Source organism: Lissotriton vulgaris, chromosome 7 (genome assembly GCF_964263255.1).
Source record: "Lissotriton vulgaris chromosome 7, aLisVul1.2, whole genome shotgun sequence".
Lineage (NCBI taxonomy): Eukaryota > Metazoa > Chordata > Amphibia > Caudata > Salamandridae > Lissotriton > Lissotriton vulgaris.
The window spans coordinates 593,861,107-593,882,112 of NC_141695.1; the positions used below are offsets into that span (position 1 = coordinate 593,861,107).

The following is a 21,006-nucleotide window of genomic DNA, read 5'->3' on the forward strand; positions in this document are numbered from 1 at the left end:
AACTTCGGTTCTTTACTGTCCCCAATGCCCAAGGTAAAGAACCTGGGCATCTGGTTTGATGGGAAGCTCTCGTTCCATGCCCAGATCCAATGCCCTTTCAGGAAAGTGTTTCGGGATGTTGAGATCCCTAAAAACAATTCTTCACCTTCTTCCCTAGTCCGCCCAAAAAATGTAGTCCAGGTGCTGGTTATATCCATATTGGATTACTTTAATATTCTGTTCTTGGGTGTCTCTCAAGCGCGATTGAATAGGCTTCAACATATGCAGAATACAGCAGCTCGGACACTGCTCTGGCTCCAGAGGTGAGGCTTTATCAGTACTGTATTGAAGAAGCTACACTGGCTGCTAGTAAAACAGAGTCACCTTTAAGGCCCTCTGTTATTGCTACAAAGCGCTTTCCTGTCAAGGCCCTGCCTATCTTCATAACAGGATTACTCCCTATGCTCCAAGCAGAACAAGATCGGCTACGGCCAAACTGACCTCCATTCGCAGAGTCGGGAAAGCTAGAGTAGGTGGTTGTGCCTTCATTGACTTGGCTCCCAAAATTTGAAATTCACTACCGGTGAACTTCGGCTGGCTCTCTCCGAATTGATATTCAGAAAAAAACTGAAAACCTGGCATTTTGGTTCCAGTTAGGCTTCTCCTATTGTGATCAACGCTTTTCTATAGTCCGCTTCCTAGCACTGGGACACCTCTTGCGTAGTAACCATGTGCTCTATAAAAATACATTTATTATTATTATTATTATTATTATTTTTATTATTATTATTTGCATCAAGAATGTGGGAACCAGGATAAATGTGCTATGCCCTTCTGATGAACTAGGACAAGACATTTCTTTATATTTTCCACTAAATCTGGGGCATCAGATTTGCAATGTGAATATGATACTTATCACCCCAGAATTGCCATCACACTCGTGGTCACCAATGCATCTTCACCTATCAATAAGACTGCTCCAAAAATTGCTGTGTGGACCGAACCAGCTGGGGAGGATCCATCACCTCATACAAGTGTTGAATTTGGCTGCATGGCTCCTGAGGTGCCGCGATATGGGTATTTAGGTCTACCTTAGGAGTGCATAAACATTTTCTAGGAAACTAAACAGCCTCACATAAGAGCATCCATCTGTTTTAAATGGAAGCTATCCGTGACCTGGTATCTGCAGAACCACCATAGTCCCATTCATTGCAAGGAGTATGTCATTGTAACTTATCCATCTGACTAAATCAATGTTGCAGTACTCCTCGATAAAAGTATATTTAGCTGCCACCACAGCTAACAGAAAAGTGCCAAACCAAAGATCTTTCCTCACAGTTCCAGTGGTTAAAGACTTCTTGGAGGGACTTGAGGAAACCTATTGTCCAAGATGATGGCACTAACTTATGTACCAGTGATGGAGAAAGGCTATCTAAATTCACCTTTTTAGCTTATCCTGAGGCCATCATTGCCACACCTGTCTTGAAAAGTAACTTTTCTGGTTGATTGTATATGCCTTATCGTTCTCTTAATACGCAAAACCATTTCTTAATGACGTAGAAAACATGATGGTCCATTATCTATCATGTTCACAGGCTAATGTTTATGTTTTAAATGATAAAAGCTCAAGTAGAAAATTCTAGGTCTTTCCACTAAATTTAAAATAAGTCATACCAAATCATTGTAACCAATGCTGCTAAACAGTTGAGAGAAGATTTTCTCCCTAAATGTAAACTCAAATGCTTGGCTACGTGTGAACACTCTCGATGTTTGCTTTCAGGATGATATAATCGATGACGTGGAGAGCTTTGTTGCAGCTGCGGAAATCCTGAAAGAACGTGGTGCATACAAGATTTTTGTGATGGCTACTCACGGTATCTTATCTGCTGAGGCCCCTCGCCTTATAGAGGAATCTTCTATTGATGAGGTATGGACAAGCTAATTTTACAAGAGAGTGTTCGATACACCACCCTGTAAAGTCAGTGAATGCGTATGGATGCCCAGGGATGGGAGGTGGAGAGTACACCCTTGGCAGGTAACTTCTCAGTGTACTAGAGCGATGTAGAATCTTATCGTAGTAAATCCCTCCCTTGTCTATCAGGCTTCCTGGGAGCACCAGTGCAGGTAGTCTGATTAAAGTCTTAGCTAGTTGAATTCTTCGAGTGTTGCATACCTCCAGTGGCTCAGCATACCACCTGTACAGCTATGGCTGAAAGCCTAGACTGCTGGTAGATGACACCACACTGCTGGTGACCGTTCCATGAAATGTATGGGTTCCACCATGTTGATAGCGCATGGTGTTTGGAGCACTGTAGACCCCATGACAGTGGTGTGGATTCTGCTGGGTGCGAAGTGTGGGTTGTGTGGTTGTTGGGGCATTCTGTTGAAGAATCTAAAATAGCACAGCTGTATGTGTAGGTAAATGTTGTTCATTGCCCTCCCTAATTCTCATTAATCCATCTCCCTCTCCCCCCCCCCCCCCCCCTTGCTGTCTTTGCAGGTGGTCGTAACCAACACAGTCCCCCATGAGGTCCAGAAACTGCAGTGCCCAAAGATCAAGACTGTGGATGTGAGCCTGATCCTCGCCGAGGCCATTCGGCGCATCCACAACGGGGAATCCATGGCTTATCTCTTCAGAAACATTGCAGTGGATGACTAGAGCACACCACTGCTGCCTGCCCTGCATCCTCGCTTCAGATGGACACGTGCATGTGGATGCTGCTGCGACTGCTCTTAAGGTGGCGCCCAGGGGTTGTGAGTGAAGATGGGACCATGTGGCGATTGAAGGCTGACCGACGTTTTGGAGGACCGAGTCGATTCTGAAGCACAAATGGCACAGGTTTCCTAGTGCAGGGTACATCTCAGGAGATAATGAATGTGGGGGCAGCAGCGCAGATAATGTGTTGGGGCAGTAACCATTCTTGGGGAAGTGCTGCACATCTGTGGTGGGCATAAGTGAGGCTTAGGGGTTTGTCACATTATTATACAACCAGCGTAGTCTATTTTCCCAGCTCCAGCCATGAAAATGAGAGGAAAAACTCAGTATTTTCATTTTCAATAAAGCTCAATTTGTTTAGAAATTGTGTATTCTATAAATATGAAGGAACTCAGGCCGTTGAGTTGGCATTTCACCAATACCCAGCCTTTCCTCAAGTAATTACAACTGCTACTTAACTCACTTTGTGTCCCATTAATGGAGTATCTGGTTTCGGGACCTCAATCATCCAAATGTATTCTGTCGTACCAATTATCAGAAAGGTGAATATTACCACGTTGCTCAAACTACTGGCTCAAATTTCTAACTCTGTTATTTCTTTTTGAGAGCTTATTCCACTTTCTGCCAGCGAGTTCAGTGAGTTTGATGATGGGGTATGCGTATGTAATAGCTGATCTCCTAGGACAGAGCGTGGACAGGAGCATGGCAGGAAGGACCAAAAGGACTCTCTTTAGCTGCAAACACTGGCTGCTGGCACTCTCTTGGCACTTTTGGGACTTGCTTTTTATTTCTATAACTGCGCTTTGCCTTCTATAATGGATGTCCTTACGTTGCTGGGTGGTGGAGATGGGCAACATGTAATCTGGTCAGTAGATCTGCCTTGGGGTCGATATGAAGGGGTTTTCTAAGGGAAGTGTGGAAGTGGTCAGGGTTACACGTCTCTTGTGAAAGGGTTACTCCATCCATCCATCCATCCATCCATCCATCCATCCATCCATCCATCCATCCATCCCTCTTTCTCCTATGGGAACGGGACAGTCGTGATTTAGTTCTGCTTGTTTGGCCGCTCTTGGTATGTGCTGCCATCATCTATCTTCTCCTGTTTGTGTGAGAACGGGTTGCTTGGTTCCTTCACTTTTCTATTCTTTTTCCTTTTATGAAAAGCTTGCTGTCATATGTTTCAATAAAAGGAAAGCCCTGCAATCAAAAGTTCTCCGGTCTTTCTGTATACACTTCTTTGTTGCTCCTAGTTGCCCTATTAATGGAACATGCAGGAAGGCTTATTAAAAGGACTGATAGATTCTTCTGTTTTTTTACTACTATTTTCTGTAACAATGAAAAAATGTAAAGCGTCTTCCAGCTGCTCCAGAGGGCACATCCATTTGGATCGACAAGCGGATGTTCAGTTGTTGGGGATGCTCTCCTTATAGAGGGGTGGTGCAGGGTTAGTATCCCTGGTCGGCTAGACATGCGTCTAGCTGCAAAAAAACTGAAAGCACTTAGGAGTAGGCTGATTTCTCAGAGCCATAGGTGTAGGCTGACCAAGAGTGTCCCTAATCTTTTCAAGCAAAACTCACTGCACAAACTGTGTTTAGGGGAGAGGTAGTAAGAAGGCAGTGCCTGCTCCCCCTTTCTGGGCATAGCTGTGGCCCAGGCCGCCTTTCCCTTTGACTCACCAGAAGAGGAATGATGCAGGACTTTGATAGAAGAGGCCTACTATTCCATGTGTGTGCCTGTTGAAAATAGGACATTTCTCATTTCTTTGAAGGTGCTTTGTATTGGTATTTTTTAGTCTGCCTTCAATCCCTCTCAGCTTTTGTCGACATGCCAAATAAATCAATGACAAGACTGGGAACAGCCCCCCTCCCTCATTGGGGGACTGAGTCCCACTGATTGGACAAAAAGATGCTGCGCAACACAGATTACAACGTGTTCACCACCTGCCTAGAGGGCGTAGTGGTCAGACGTGATCATGGTGCCCTAAAAAACAAAACAAAACCCCCACACACAAAAATAGGTTATATAATGTTAGGCACTTTGCAGAAGTTAAACATGTACACATTTTCAACAGTCAAATTGAAGTAATGTCACCTCAGACTTCTATCAGGGGCTGAAATTTAATGGAGGAATGGAACATCAATGCAACCTCCCTGTGTTTCGTCAGAGCAGAAGACCTGTAAATCAATGGATATTGTTTGTGACGCAGCCTGGTGTCCGCTGACCTAACGAGGTGGGTTTCTTGGAGAGCTACCACGTTGAGGTGGTGATCAAGAATATATTTCCAGGTCTTCTGGCGTTTCTGAGGCGAGTTAAGATCTTTGACCTTCCATGTAGCTATGTAATTGTCATTATGTCAGTGGAGAAGGAAAACAGTGCGATAGGAGTCTCCCCGGAACCACTAGGCCCTCTATAGACTGGGAACCCAGGAGTTTCGTCCCTCCTCTTTCAGAGCAAGGAAAAGGTGTAGTGCAACCCCGCACTCACAATTTACAAAACCTTAAAAAAATGCCACCTTGACCCACCCGCCCCCCCAATCCCCAATAGGAAATAAAAACATAATCCAAACCATTGTAGTAACAATTTAACACACATCATTAACAGCCCGTCAGGGGTGGTGTAGACCCCTCAGGCTAGTGGGGGGCCGAAAGGCAGAGGTCTCCGTCCGCGCCCACTCCGGAGCCGCGCTCAGGGGATGCATAGCCAAACATCCTAAAGGCAACAGTGGCAGGGTGCTATGGAGGGCCTCCAAAGGCAAGGAGTCCAGCCGTGGCCTCCGGCGTCTCCCCCAGGCCAGGACCAACTGGCCCGAGGACAAGGGGGGCGACCCGAGAGCATCCTTTGGGCCCAACCAATAGCTGAGCCACCCTGAGAAACAGAACCAGCCAGATAGTCCCGGCATCGATGGGCGCTCATAGATGGCGCTGCCATGTTGAGAAAGCTGAGATGAGGACCAGAGGGCCCCAACAGTGACCACCGGCTGAAGTCCACTCCACTACCGTGCACAACTTCTGGGGACCCAAAGGGAGGTGGCTGCATAGACCATGTGTCGGGGGATCAACAGCCAACCCGCGGAGGGCGGGTAAAGTTCATCTGCGAGCACAATGCAGATGTAGTCTTGTCGCTGTTGTTGGGTTCTCCCTGACCAGAAGCAGTGTCAATGTTGGAGATACCAAGGAGGATCAGGCCCTCCTGCAGCTCAGTAATATGGTATTGCCGGTTGCGATATTCAAAGCTCGAGCCAAAGGGAAAGGTCCACCAGTATTTAATCTCATCGTCTCTAAGCTTGGTGGTGATGGGTCTGAAGAGCTGTCTCCTCGCTAGAGTGGCCGGCGCCAAGTCCTGGTAAATTGTACAGGAGTGGTTTTGAAAGGAGATGGAACCTTTCGACCTGGCTGCACCGAGGACTGCCTCTTTCACTTTAAAGGAATGAAATTTCCCCAGTATGTCTCGAGGTTTTCTCTTTTCTCCGTGTTGAAGAGCCCCCACTCTGTGTACTTGTTCGAGTTTGATCTTGAGGGTCTGAAGGCTCAGGATTTCTGCGAAGAGGCCTTCCAGAAAAGCCCCCAGGTCAGGCCCCTCCGCTCCTTCCTCCAGGTCCTTCACACAAATGTTGTCTCTTCGGCCCTATTTTCAAGGTCCTCTGTCTTGAGCTGGGCCTGGAGCATCTGGTCCCGGAGCGCTCGCACTTCATCTTGAATTTCCGTGGTGAGCTTGTCTCGATCTTGGGAGTGAACCTCTAAGTCCATCACTCGGTTACCCACTGAATCGACATCCTGCTGGAGAGAGGTTAGCTTTTCATTCAAATCTGTCCGAAGCTGCTCTATAGAAGATTTAATGTCCTGTCCCAGGTCTTTACGTAGATCGGATTTTAAATCCTTAAACATAGCTAGTAGGTCCGCCTTCGTGAGGGCTATGGTGGTAGCTGCGTTGTCAGCGCGTAGGGCTGGGTGCTTATCCAAAGCCTGGAAGAAATCGGATACCTTAGTAGATGCTCTAGCCGTCGTCTTCTTGGGCGGCATACGGGACAGCCCCGGGAGGTCCCCTCCGGCCGCAGTCGTGGTGGGCTCAAGCTGTATGTGACAGGTAGTGGGTCCAGGGTCTTGGAAGTGAGGCCAGGAACGAAGAGATCTAAAAGAGGAACCCTCCCCAGCCGCAATGGAGGCACATGTGATGCGACCCCAGGTAGCGGGAGTCTAGGTGCTGGTTCAAGAGACCCCGGGCTTAAGCAAGTAAACGTGTCCATGTACTTCCCTGAATGTGGTGGTGAGCTGGTAGAGCCTCCTCAGCCAGGTGTCCTCCGGGCTGCCCACAGAGGCAAGTGCCTCCCCAAGAGAGGGGTGTATAAGCTACCTGGTACGCCCAGGGAGAGCTCTGCACTGTAGGGGCCACTCGTTGACATAGAGGAGCAGCAGAGGGAGAAAGTGCGCCAAGAGAGACACTGGTACCGTTAATCTGCAGTCGCCGCCATCTTAAAACCAGGCAGGCCATATGTTAGCGCCATAGGATGAGGTCCACCAGGGAAAAGCAGGAGCATGCGTCATGGTTCGGGCTGGCATTCCCGGGCTGTCCAGACTTCGCCAGAACCCAGGGGGACAATAGCCGATTAGCAGGTGTCCGCGGCACAGCGTCCCAGGAACACTGCCATCTTGAAGTCGGGCATCGGACCGCATGGCGTCCCCACCAGGTAAGCCCCTCGCCAAGGATTAGGAAGCACGTCCTGCAATCGCCCCAGCAGCTGTCTCACCGGGAGTGTGGGAATCGGCGGGAGAGACCCAGGACCCGGGAGTGCCGTCCCCGCCTATGGTTGGGCGGCAGCTACCATCTTGGGCCGGGGCCCCGAGAGCCTCATGGGGCCGAGACTGAGATCTCCCGCAGCCAAAAATGCAGATAAGTGCCACCAATGACTGCGCTACATGATCCGCCGCAGGCTGCTGCCACTTTCAGACCCTGGGAAGCCGGCGTGCGGGCTCCTGAAGTGTGCGCGGATCAGGAGCCGAGATGGACCACACAAGTTCGGCCATCTTGCCCGGCCACGCCCCCTGCCCAACTATTTTTGTTCAAATCACCGGTTGTGATGCATTTCTAAAAGGTTTGCAACCTGTTTCCACCACCCTTTGTAGTACTGCAGTGGTACTTAAATGTAGTCCGATGTGTACCCCTTTCGAGCCAGTCCACAGTACCTGCTCACTTTAAAAAGAATTTTCCTGGTGGCGAGAACGTCTGCACACTGGGTGAGTGAACTTTCGGTCCAGCCTCCTGGTTGGGATTGGAAAGGACATCGCTAAACCTTTTGCCCCCTCCTGATTTGTTGAATCTGATTTTGTGGGTTTTTAGGACACTGTGCCCTTTACCATTGTTAACCAGTGGGTACGCTCACTCCCTTAAACACGGTGTCATTGGCTTACTCCCAATTAGCACATATAACGTACTTATTAATCTCTAGTAAAGAGGTATTGCATGTACCCAGGGCCTGTACGTTAAATGCTATTAATGGGGGCGTGGCTACAACTGCAATGGAGGCAGATGTGCCTGGGTAGAGCTCCGTCTGAGGCTCCCCTAAACAGGCTCAATTCCCCATTTCCAGATGCCTGATGGGACCTTCACCCGGCGCAACATTGTCCTCTCAGCTCCGCTGCTGATTTTGACCTGCCCGAATCCTGTTTCGCGGCTCTCAACGGTGTGAGCCTCCCAGCGAGCCACTACCATATGGGAGGACCGGACTACGTGAGCCCGTGGCTTGGCTCCTCTCAGAGGGCCGTGAACAATGGCGCAGCTTGTATAGGCTGCCTGAAGTACACCACAGTCTCCCTTGCCTGTCCTAGCGGTGACCAGAGTGCCGCTGAAAGCTGTGGAGACCACTACGTAGCCACCTGCCCAACTCCGCCGACTGGGCTTAATTGGACGGGATGCTCGTCGCTGCTGCGGGGAGATGCGAATCACCTGGGCTGGAGCTGCCCTCGCGGCGCCCTTGGCCGGTGAGCTGACGCTGCCCTGCTGCGGCTTTGAACTGTAGTCATTCCTGCAGTGTGAACTATTGCTATGCTGTGCTGCCCCCGCCCCCCTGGTGTGACGGACACTCCTGCCGCACGCTCTGTTCTGTCGCTAACATTGATGCACCCCTAGCCACTCACCCTACCTGAGAGACTGCTGGCGTTGTCGTGAGGGCTGTGGGACGGCGTGGGGGGGATTGTCGGTGCCTGCCTCTACCAGTGATCATTGTGCCCCCAGCTGTGAGGTCCCCGGGTTCGTACCGTTCTGGAGACCCAACGCCATTTAAGAAAGAGCTCCTCCACTGACCATAGGGGACAAGAGACGTGCACCGCCGATCTGGTTACTGGCTCTCCCTCAGAGATAGCACGCATTCAACCTCAGTGCGCCACATCTTGAGAAATTGACAGGTCTCCTGCGTATGGCCCCTCGAATGGGCCTGGCTGGTGCTTACGGAGGCCCATGTGAACTGCACTGCCAAACACCAATTGCTCCTAGCCAGGGTGGCGTCGTGTAGCGGACTGTGTGGCGTAATTGTAGCACCCAACCCAGAGCATACGCCCAACCTTGGTGAGAGCCGCCCATAACCCTTGAACATCACCTGCGGGGGTACCTCTCCATTGAGTGTCAGACGGCCGCATTGCAGTGCAGGTGCCCACGGGTGGCCGAGGTGACCTATCGCCGACGCCCTGATCTGCGGGGTACTTGCTGTTTGCATTTAATCTGCATTAATACGAGACAAGCCACGAGATATCCTGCTGGGCCCATCTCAAACAGGACACAGCGTTTGTGGGCATATTCTGCGCCTCTTGTTGGGTGGCACCCACGCATAGGCTGGAACGGGAGGAGCACAAGCCCCTCTGCCCTCTACCAAGACCAAACCATAGAAAATGGCGAAGCAGGGACTCACGGATCAAACCGCAAATAAAGTGGATGCAGTGCTCGCTGCGGTCGAGAGGCTGGAAGAAACCATCAACCAGACCTGCACTTCCCTGGAATCCAAAATTGACAAGGTGGCTATTGATCTCACCCACCTACATGCGGATCACCGGAAACTGGTGGATCGCACCAACGTATTGGAAACCACTCTCGCCGATGTCAAACCGCAAGTGGCTCAAACAGATAAACATGTGCAGAACTTATTGAATCAAGTGGAATTCCTGGAAGAGAGGGCAGAAGATGCTGAAGGACTGGCACGGCGAAATAATGTGTGCATAGTGGGTGTGCCGGAAAGCTGGGAAGGAAAGTAACATGCCTCCCACATGGAGAACAGGCTCAGGGACCTGCTACCTGAGGGAACCCTCTCACCCCACTTTGTTATAGAGCGTGCACACAAAGTCCCGGCGAGACCCCCTCCCACAGGTACGAATCCGCGGCATCTACTCATACGACTCCTTAACTATAGAGACAGGGACTCCATCCTGCACGAAACCAGGAAGCAGCAAGATGTCCAAATTGACCATCATAAAGTAATGTTTTTTACAGACTACACCATACAGGTGCAGAGACAAAGATTCTCATTCCTGGCGGTGAAGAGGCGTCTTTGGCAAAACAACCTGAAATAATCGCTGCTCTTTCCGGCGCGCCTGGGGGTGGTCGCAAATGACAAAACGCATTTCTTCACCACTTCGGAAGAAGTGGAGGATTGGCTGGACACCTTCACTGCTGCGGGACCCCGAGACCCTGCCACAACAGAGCGGCTGCTGAAGCTGATGGCCCTCTTCTGTCGACGTCGGAGAGAGCGTAGATCCGCGAGGGAGCGTACGCCATCTTCACCAACTGTGGGGCCGCACTCGGATGTGATCCGCAGCGAGAAGCTCTTCGAGCGGTAGCGGAAATCAGGGGATCCTTGATGGCCCAGGATGCTTCCAACTCCAGCCAGCATGAACTAACAAGTGATAATGACCGCGAGTATGGCCTGCAGCCTTCACAAGACTCAAATGGTCAACCAGATGTGTCCCCATAAACGGCTGATAATATAGTATAAGTTTTGCGGGACTCTGTTGTTGCTTACACTGCAACTAGAGGTATTGTGGTCTGAACAGGGGGAGCACAGTTGCCTGCTGAACAGGTTCATGTGGTCGCTGATGGGACTTTCAATGCCAACATGGGACAGATGGTGCCAATTTGATCTGGGTTGGGAGGGTGGTATTTAATTGTATATTTTGCTGCTGACATTCATGCTTCCGCCTACGCCTTTAAATTGGTGGGTGCCATTGCGTTCCGCTGAACTTAGCCTGAAGATGGGCCGCCTCTGCGAAATAGATCACACGATTTGCAAATTATCGCACCGCAGCGCGCAGCGTTCCCCCCCCCCCCCCCCTCCTCCCCCAAAATCCCGCCCCACCATCCCCCTGATTGTTTTGACTGTTTTCTCTATTGAGAGTTTGGACGTTTGCTAGTTGCATTTCCGCCCTTTTGGAATAATCTATGGTTTTGTTGTTGTTGTGGGTTTCTTCTGAGATATATTTTATTGTACCGCCAGATTATGCAGCACACCATGCCACGATCTAGAAAGCTGGGAGAGTCGTCCATTACCAGGTTATTTGCACCACATATGTTTGTTGGGTTGCCGTAAATACATTTCCTGTCAGTAGATTGTAAACGCCATAGTCTCACTTAAAATAGGTACATGAAATGTGAGAGGTTTGCATTCACCATCACGCAGGTATCAGATATATTCATACCTCAAACGACATTACAAACAAATAGCTCTTCTCCAAGAGACACATTTAGCCAAGACAGAAATTCAACGCCTACATCGTCGCTGGCATGGTCAGCTATATGCTACGGGGTACTCTGCTTTCGTGTGGACACGGAGGATGTTTATGTTGTAGTTAAAGGCACACTAAATGGCCAGCAGGTTGTCATAGAATCACTATATGCCCCTAATACAGAGCAAGCTGCATTTTTTGATAATCTCTCACGAGTCCTGGCACCGTGGCATGATATTCCCATGTTCTTGGGGGAGATTATAATAGCGTGCTGGACGTCTCTCTGGACTGCTCCTTCCCACCTAGTCAGGGAACGGGCACATACAATGCCATGAAGGCGCTGACTAGCTGGCAACACAGTGGCACCTATGGGACATCTGGAGGCACCGTAATTCCCATGATTAGGGACTAGGTGGTGGCAGAATGGGCCATCTCAGACCTAATGAGTGAGGAGAAGCTGTCACCTACAGCACTTGCAAATCAAAAAGACTCTGCTTTAGCACACTCACAAAGGATTTCCCACCAGTCTATTGTGCCCCCTGACAAGCCGGGACCAGGACAGGGAGGCAGTTAATTCCAAACACCTCTTTGGATGGAAACCTCCAGAATCTTCTCCTATGTCAAAGCTGCCACCAAGTGTATATATTGGACCCTCAGACCCAATTCTTCAGTACTCTGGACCTGTGGAAAGCTCAGAAGGACTTCTGTGCTGCTTTGTTACATGAAGGACTGCTACTTTATTGCCCTGCTGCCTGAGTGAAAAAGACTGGACCTGCATTATGAACCCAAAACCCCCAGAGGGACCCCAAGGGATAGTTGGCTGGCCTTCAGATCAGAGCCTCAGGAACAGAAAAGGCTCCACTCCGGCCCAGTTCCAAGGGTCCAGGACTAGGGTGGCATCACTTGGACTCGATCTGCTGTGTGTCTTGCCGCCCAAGTGATGCCACCCTAGTCCTGGATCCTTGGAACTGGGCCTGAGGGTGCTCTGTATGCTCAGCTATGGTCTTTTAGGCAGAACTGAAGCAGTGTGATGCATCTCATTGCAGCTCTGCATCAGAACTGCTTTTGCACGACCCAATCGTGCAAACGTGAGGTCCTGATGCTGGACCTCACGTCGCAGCTCATTGGAACCGCCTGTGTGCAACGCATCCCTTATGCAAGACTTCATATCGCAGGTCTTTGTCGATGGCATCCTCAACGATGACTATGCAGGACCTTGCATTGCAAGCCTCTTCGACGGCTTCATTAGAATTGCCACTACATGATGCATCCTCAACGCAGGACCTCACATCGCCACCCGTGATGATGATTTCATAGTGATCATGGTGCTTGGTGAGTCTGGAACCTGGTGGCTGAAGAAGGCTGGCTGAAATAATTACAGCATCATGAAAAAATATGCTTATATCCTGATAGAACAGGAAGCACATTAAAGAGGGGTGGGATTTAAAGTGGCCATGATGGACTTGTCAAAGTCCAAGAATAAACTAACTGAGCTTTGGAGCATTACACCAGTCAGGAATGCTAGGAAGAATAATCTTGTAGCGTGCATACATTACAACCAGTTGTAGTGTTCTCAACTAGAGAAAGCGGGTACCAGACCAAGAGTATCATACAGTAAGTGTGGGAGAAGAGTGATTTAGATACTTGTATGGTGAATAAAAGCAGGTTTGCTTGTGTGCAAGTAACAGAGCCGAAGTACAAGTGAACACAAAGGAAGGTTTTGATCAAACGCATTTCTACTGTTTGGAATAAAGATCTGAATCAGGCACTGATAGGTGTGATCCTGGTGGTGTGCTAAAACTCGCTCTTCCTCATCCCCTCTGGATTTGAACGAAAAGTGTGAAGAAATAGTCTAGCAGAATTAACACTAAACATAAATGCTGTTGGAAAGAGCAGTTTGTCGGTACTTCAAATTCAGGACCCTATCCACGACACAAAAGGAAAAGGCTCTTCTAAACCTCTTGTGTTGTGAGATTTGAGACACTCAAAATGCCAGGTGAACATGCCAAGAAGAAGGAAGCTGTACCCGAATGGATACATAATTGTTTAAACATTCAGTGCTGTAAGGATCTTATAACTGAGACCATAACCTAATAGGTGAGGGGTGTGCTGGAAGAAACGAAGTGCTCTGAGTGTGTTGGCATTCTCTTGCCCTGGTACAAATGTGAGACAATTTTGGCAAAAACTCAGCTGCATCAGCTACCTTTTTCTCAAAAGAAAGGGCATTATATTAAGCTCTTAAAGGCTTTGAGAATAGAAAAATTGTGAAATACCTGTGGCAGAATAAGTGCACAATAATAATAAGCGATAGGAAGTAGCATTGCGACTTGATCTGAATGGCATTCCCAATATGCAGCAAATATTTTTCCAACATCTGGCACAGTTATTCTCTTTAGCCATTTTATTGAGACTGGTAGCTAGAAAGCATACTGCACGCCTAATACAGAACATACTTCTCTCCAGGGTACTGATAGCTCCTGTATCTGATGTGTGTTAAGCTGGGAAGACAGAAGAGCCAAGAAAGAAACATGCTATGTCAGGTGCTGAAGGAATTGTATGAGTAGGTGAAATTGAGTAATTACCGGTATATACATAATCAACGAGTATCTTTCAGATAAGGACACAATAAAGTAAATAGCTACTGTATGGCATGCTTGGACAAAGGCCTAAGAAGACCTACTTTTCTTGGTTACCCTGAAACACTGTCTGTTCCGTCAACATGTGGGTGACATATTGCTTCCAACTGCTTTGTCCAACACTTTTAATTGACCTGTGGATAATTACTAGCTAAAAGAACAAACCTTGGCATAGCCAATAGGTCTCGCCTTTGGGACCTTATAAGTGTTTAGTTAGAGCTTGGCTGCCTCTAGGCTCGACCTAAAAAGCCAGTTCTTAGTTATACCACATATGGCACAGCCAACCAGGCTGCACATAGGAGTCAGCAGAAAACCTTCCACTGGGCGAGTTTTAAGGGGAAAGACACAGGAGAAGTTCTCTTAAACTACAAAGGATAGAGTGAGCGTGTTTATTTGAAATTAATAATAAAAGATGTTGTTCTACTTTGCAGTTTCGTCCAAAGGGAAGCGGAAGAAGCAATTTTACAACAAGCCTGTTAAATTGATCGAACACAGCATTCCTGATACTCATTGCCAGGGCTTTAAGTAATTCGGGTCCTACCGGTGCTCAGCACCAGCAGTTTTAAAAGTAGGTGCTGATACTGGTCCCTTTCGGGCTCTCCATTTTTTCCCTTACCCTCAGGGCAAAAAAGAAATAGACAGTACAAAAGGGGGTGGTGATGGACGGAGCATCTGAACCAATCAAACACTCACACCCATTCAAAAGATCTGGGTTTAATCCATCACCGTTCTTTAGCCCACTCTGCCACCCCAGTTCAGCCATGGCTATATGCAAATCAGTCTGACCCTGTGCCTCATGGGAACAGTCCAGCCCGAACTGCCAAACCATGCCTTCCCTGGACCGGAAACAAGCTTCCGAGGACCGGTTTCTGGCATTCCAGCCGTCTTCAGCTCGGCTTGCTTGAATCCAGTGGCAAAGTGAGCAAGGGACTCACGTCTGAGCATACCCTGCCACACTTATGGCGGCCAAAGCGGTACAAAAGGGGGTGGTGATGGACGGAGCATCTGAACCAATCAAACACTCACACCCAGTCAAAAGATCTGGGTTTAATCCATCACCGTTCTTTAGCCCACTCTGCCACCCCAGTTCAGACATGGCTATATGCAAATCAGTCTGACCCTGTGCCTCATGGGAACAGTCCAGCCCGAACTGCCAAGCCATGCCTTCCCTGGACCGGAAACAAGCTTCCGAGGACCGGTTTCTGGCATTCCAGCTGTCTTCAGCCCGGCTTGCTTGAATCCAGTGGCAGAGTGAGCAAGGGACTCACGTCTGAGCATACCCTGCCACACTTATGGCGGCCAAAGTGGTACAAAAGGGGGTGGTGATGGACGGAGCATCTGAACCAATCAAACACTCACACCCAGTCAAAAGATCTGGGTTTAATCCATCACTGTTCTTTAGCCCACTCTGCCACCCCAGTTCAGACATGGCTATATGCAAATCAGTCTGACCCTGTGCCTCATGGGAACAGTCCAGCCCGAACTGCCAAGCCATGTCTTTCCTGGACCGGAATCAAGCATCCTAGGACCGGTTTCTGGCTATCAGCATTCTTCAGCCAGGATTGCTTGACTCCAGTGGTGTGGAGAGCGAGGGACTCACGTCTGAGCAACCCATCCCACTCGGGGTGATAAATGAAAAAAACAATTGATGGGCAGAATGCAGAACAATGTCATACATTCACCTCAGTACTGAGATCTGGGCCTAAATCCATCGTTTTTTTGCACTCCACACCACCCCAGTTCAGACATGGCCATATGCAAATCAGTCTGGACCCTGTGCCTCATGGGAACAGTCCAGCCCGAACTGCCAAGCCATGTCTTTCCTGGACCGGAATCAAGCATCCTAGGACCGGTTTCTGGCTATCACCTGTCTTCAGCCAGGATAGCTTGACTCCCGTGGTGTGGAGAGCGAGGGACTCACGTCTGAGCATACCCATCCCACTCGGGGTGACAAATGCAAAAACAACAATTGATGGACAGAATGCAGAACAATGTCATACATTCACCCCAGTACAGAGATCTGGGCCTAAATCCATCGTTTTTTTGTACTCCACACCACCACAATTCAGACATGGCCATATGCAAATCCCCTTGACCCTGTGCCTCATGGGAACAGTCCAGCCCGAACTGCCAAGCCATGTCTTTCCTGGACCGGAATCAAGCATCCTAGGACCGAACCGGTTTCTGGCTATCAGCCGTCTTCAGCCAGGATAGCTTGACTCCAGTGGTGTGGAGAGCGAGAGGCTCACGTCTGAGCATGCCCATCCCACTCGGGGTGACAAATGCAAAAACAACAATTGATGGACAGAATGCAGAACAATGTCATATATTCACCCCAGTACAGACATCTGGGCCTAAATCCATCGTTTTTTTGCACTCCACACCACCCCAGTTCAGACATGGCCATATGCAAATCAGCCTTGACCCTGTGCCTCATGGGAACAGTCCAGCCCGAACTACCAAGCCATGTCTTTCCTGGACCGGAATCACGCATCCTAGGACCGGTTTCTGGCTATCAGCCGTCTTCAGCCAGGATAGTTTGACTCCAGTGGTGTGGAGAGCGAGGGACTCTCGTCTGAACATGCCCATCCCACTCGAGGTGACATATGCAAAAACAACAATTGATGGACAGAATGCAGAACAATGCCATACATTCACCCCAGTACAGAGATCTGGGCCTAAATCCATCGTTTTTTTTGCACTCCACACCACCCCAGACATGGCCATATGCAAATCAGCCTTGACCCTGTGCCTCATGGGAACAGTCCAGCCCGAACTGCCAAGCCATGTCTTTCCTGGACCGGAATCAAGCATCCTAGGACCGGTTTCTAGCTATCACCCGTCTTCAGCCAGAATAGCTTGACTCCCGTGGTGTGGAGAGCGAGGGACTCACGTCTGAGCATACCCATCCCACTCGGGGTGACAAATGCAAAAACAACAATTGATGGACATAATGCAGAACAATGTCATACATTCACCCCAGTACAGAGATCTGGGCCAAAATCCATTGTTTTCTTGCACTCCACACCACCCCAGTTCAGACATGGCCATATGCAAATCAGCCTTGACCCTGTGCCTCATGGGAACAGTCCAGCCCGAACTGCCAAGCCATGTCTTTCCTGGACTGGAATCAAGCATCCTAGGACCGGTTTCTGGCTATCAGCCGTCTTCAGCCAGGATAGCTTGACTCCAGTGGTGTGGAGAGCGAGGGACTCACGACTGAGCATACCCATCCCACTCGGGGTGACAAATGCAAAAACAACAATTGATGGACAGAATGCAGAACAATGTCATACATTCACCCCAGTACAGAGATCTGGGCCTAAATCCATCGTTTTTTGCATTCCACGCCACCCCGGTTCAGACATGGCCATATGCAAATCAGCCTTGATCCTGTGCCTCATGAGAACAGTCCAGTCTGAACTGCCAAGCTATGTCTTTCCTGGACCGGAATCAAGCATCCTAGGACCGATTTCTGGCAATCAGCCGTCTTCAGCCAGGATAGCTTGACTCCAGTGGTGTGGATCTTTCAGCCAGGATAGCTTGACTCCAGTGGTGTGGAGAGCGAGGGACTCACGACTGAGCATACCCATCCTACTCGGGGTGACAAATGCAAAAACAACAATTGATGGACAGAATTCAGAACAATGTCATACATTCACCCCAGTACAGAGATCTGGGCCTAAACCCATCGTTTTTTTGCACTCCACACCACCCCAGTTCAGACTTGGCCATTTGCAAATCAGCCTTGACCCTGTGCCTCATGGGAACAGTGCAGCCCGACCTAGGACCGGTTTCTGGCTATCAGCCGTCTTCAGCCAGGATAGCTTGTCTCCAGTGGTGTGGAGAGCGAGGGACTCACGCCTGAGCATACCCATCCCACTCGGGTGACAAATGCAAAAACAACAATTGATGGACAGAATGCAGAACAATGTCATACATTCACCCCAGTACAAAGATCTGGGCCTAAATCCATTGTTTTTTTTACACTCCACACCAGAGGCGGATCCTCCATGGGGGCGTTTGGGCGCCGCCTCACTGCTTTCTCGCCATGCAAGAAGGCAGAAACAAATAGTAGAGAACTACCATTTGTTTCTGCCTTCTCGCACGGCGGGAAAGCAGAAGTTCCTGCTCGAGACAGTGGGAGGGGTTACTCGAGGGCAGGGGGGAGTGGTTTTCCCCACTGTTGTTAATACTGTCTGTTTGGCAGCCTGAGAGGCTGTCCAAACAGACAGTATTAACTGTATTAATAACAGCGGGGAAAGCCGCTCCCCCCTGCCCTCGGGTAACCCCTCCCACTCTCCCTGTTCTCTGTATGCTGCAGCATACAGAGAAATGACGTGGTGTTGGGGCAGCCGGCCGAACCAATCACATCCCTGTGCTGTGGTGGAGCCGGAGGGGAGGGAGGCTGCCTGGCTTCCTGCGTGACAAGTCTGATGACGAATTCAAGAACAGAACGGCGGCGGGAGTCGGAGCTGACTTGAAGGCGGGAAGCCGGAAGGTTAAGGTAAGTAGTTAGGTTTATTGACTTATGACTGTTGTTTTATTATGGATTGGGCTCTGAAATGTCTTCCGACCTTTCCACATGAAGCGGGAGGCCCCCCTCCGTTTCCTGCCCTTTGATGCTCACTTTCCCTCCGTGTCAAACCGACATTCTCTGTGCCTCTTGAATGACTTTGTGTTTGTGCTGCACTAAATAGGCCCTGCTGGAATGTGTCACTGTTACCGGGCAGTGGTTGCCTGTCAGATGCCAATATGCTTAGCTTTTCCCACCCTGGACTCAGAGGTCACGCGATTGAAACTGAGCTCCGGTGGACGCTTCTGTTGGGAGGCCGGGAGCTGAGCGTAGTGACTTGGGTTGTGGCGCGGGGGCCAGCACTGAACCAGTATTGCATCGGGCTGGTCTGCAACGTCCCTGAGCCATGCAGTGGGAATAGATACTGTCATCACGCCCCGCCACTTTCAAATATCACCAGCCGCGACTGCTCCACACCCCCCCAGTTCAGACATGGTCATATGCAAATCAGCCTTGACCCTGTACCTCATGGGAACAGTCTAGCCCGAACTGCCAAGCCATGTCTTTCCTGGACCGGAATCAAGCATCCTAGGACCGGTTTCTGGCTATCAGCCGTGTTCAGCCAGGATAGCTTGACTCCAGTGGTGTGGAGAGCGAGGGACTTACGCCTGAGCATACCCATCCCACTCGGGGTGACAAATGCAAATACAACAATTGATGGACAGAATGCAGAACAATATCATACATTCACCCCAGTACAGAGATCTGGGCCTAAATCCATCGTTTTTTTGCACTCCACTGTCCACACCACCCCAGTTCAGACATGGCCATATGCAAATCAGCCTTGACCCTGTGCCTCATGGGAACAGTCCAGCCCGAACATTGTTCTGCATTCTGTCCATCAACGGTTGCACAGGATCAAGGCTGATTTGCATATGGCCATGTCTGAACTGGGGTGGTGTGGAGTGCAAAAAAACGATGGATTTAGGCCCAGATCTCTGTACTGGGGTGAATGTATGACATTGTTCTGCATTCTGTCCATCAACTGTTGGTTTTGCACCTCCCTCGTTTCACAGCACATGCGACTCCCTTTCTCACACTCAGGGTGACCAACCGTCCGTAAATTTCACGGACAGTCCGTAATTTCAGCCGTCTGTCCGTTGTCTGTGAAGGATTCTTTAACGGACGGCATTTGTCCGTAATTTTAACCACCCACCTCCCTTCTTGACTCTGATGCTGTTGGGGTCGGGTTTTTAACAGACTCCGATGCAAGCGGTAATACCTAGTAGCAGCATTGAAGCGTCGCAGCGGGATGGCAAACGTCACACCTTCAGCCCTTGATGACCCGTTAAGAGGTGCTTGGAGGTGACTGAGAGGGAGGGGCAACAGCTTCAGGAGCAGGGGCATCCATTCACATGCAAACAGCCCTGAATGCGTCATGTCTCTGCAATTTAGAGGGTCCTCACACATCCCAGGGCCCCAAACATCCTAGAACAGGCCCCATTACACCGAGACAGCACGTGGTTTCAACAAACCTTGGTTCTGCAAACATGCAGTCTATAATGTAATAAAATAAAGAAATGGCACAATCACACCCACACTGATTAACAAAGTATGGAGGACAATCAGTTAAATCAGTTCTCTCGGAGTATCTCCTTTAAGTACTGTACATCACAGTTGGAGATGGCAAAAGTACCATTTTGGAAAGAGAGCCTGTCTTCTCGTTGTCTTGTCCAGGAGGGGGTGAAAAGCCCTACCCCACCCTGGAAGAGACCAACATGATACTAGAATACTGCACGCCCACTCCGGTGCCCACCCTGGTGGATCCTGTTCCCCCTCCTGGGATAGCTCCTGCCCCACCCCCAGTGATGGCTCCTGTCCCCCCCATGTGGTGGCTCCTGTCCCCCCCCCCGCGCCTGTGATGGCTCCTGTCCCCCCATGTGGTGGATCTGTCTCTGCTTTGATGGAGGAGAGAAAAGGTAAATAGCTGGATGTATGGGTGGAAGGGTAGCTGGATGGGTAAAAGGGTGGATGGATAGGTGAAACGATGGATGAGTTAAAAGGTGGATGATGAGTGAGTGGGTGGATGGATGAGTGAAATGATGGATGGGTTGATGAATTGATAAGTGCAAGGGTGAATGGATGAACGGATGAGTGAAAGGGTGGATGTAAGGATGGATGAGTGAGTGAAAGGAAGGGTAGATGGACAAAAAAATGAATAGATGAGTGAAGGAGTGAAAGGATAAATGGATGAGAGGAAGGATGGATGAGTGATAGGGTCAATGGATGGATTCATGAGTGGATGAGTAGATGGATGGATGGGAGGGTGGATGGATAGATGGATGGATGGAGGGAAGGATTGCTAAGTGAAAGGGTCGATGGAGAGAGAAAGGGAGGATGGATGGATGACTGAAAGGATGGATGGATGGATGGATAACTGAAAGGGTGGATGGGTGG

The 21,006-nt window shown here is 49.6% G+C and overlaps 1 protein-coding gene across 2 annotated transcripts in view; it reads left to right on the top strand.

Moving 5' to 3' along the window:
- PRPSAP1 (phosphoribosyl pyrophosphate synthetase associated protein 1) overlaps positions 1-3,898 on the top strand; it is a 252,270-nt gene extending 248,372 nt beyond the window's left edge. For both annotated transcript variants that reach the window (XM_086930696.1, XM_086930697.1), the window contains exons 9-10: positions 1,760-1,906; positions 2,480-3,898. In XM_086930696.1, the coding sequence (XP_086786822.1) occupies positions 1,760-1,906; positions 2,480-2,638 (306 nt within the window). In that variant the 3' untranslated portion in view covers positions 2,639-3,898. The remainder of the gene's footprint in view (positions 1-1,759; positions 1,907-2,479) is intronic.
- Positions 3,899-21,006: the final 17,108 nt, after the last annotated feature.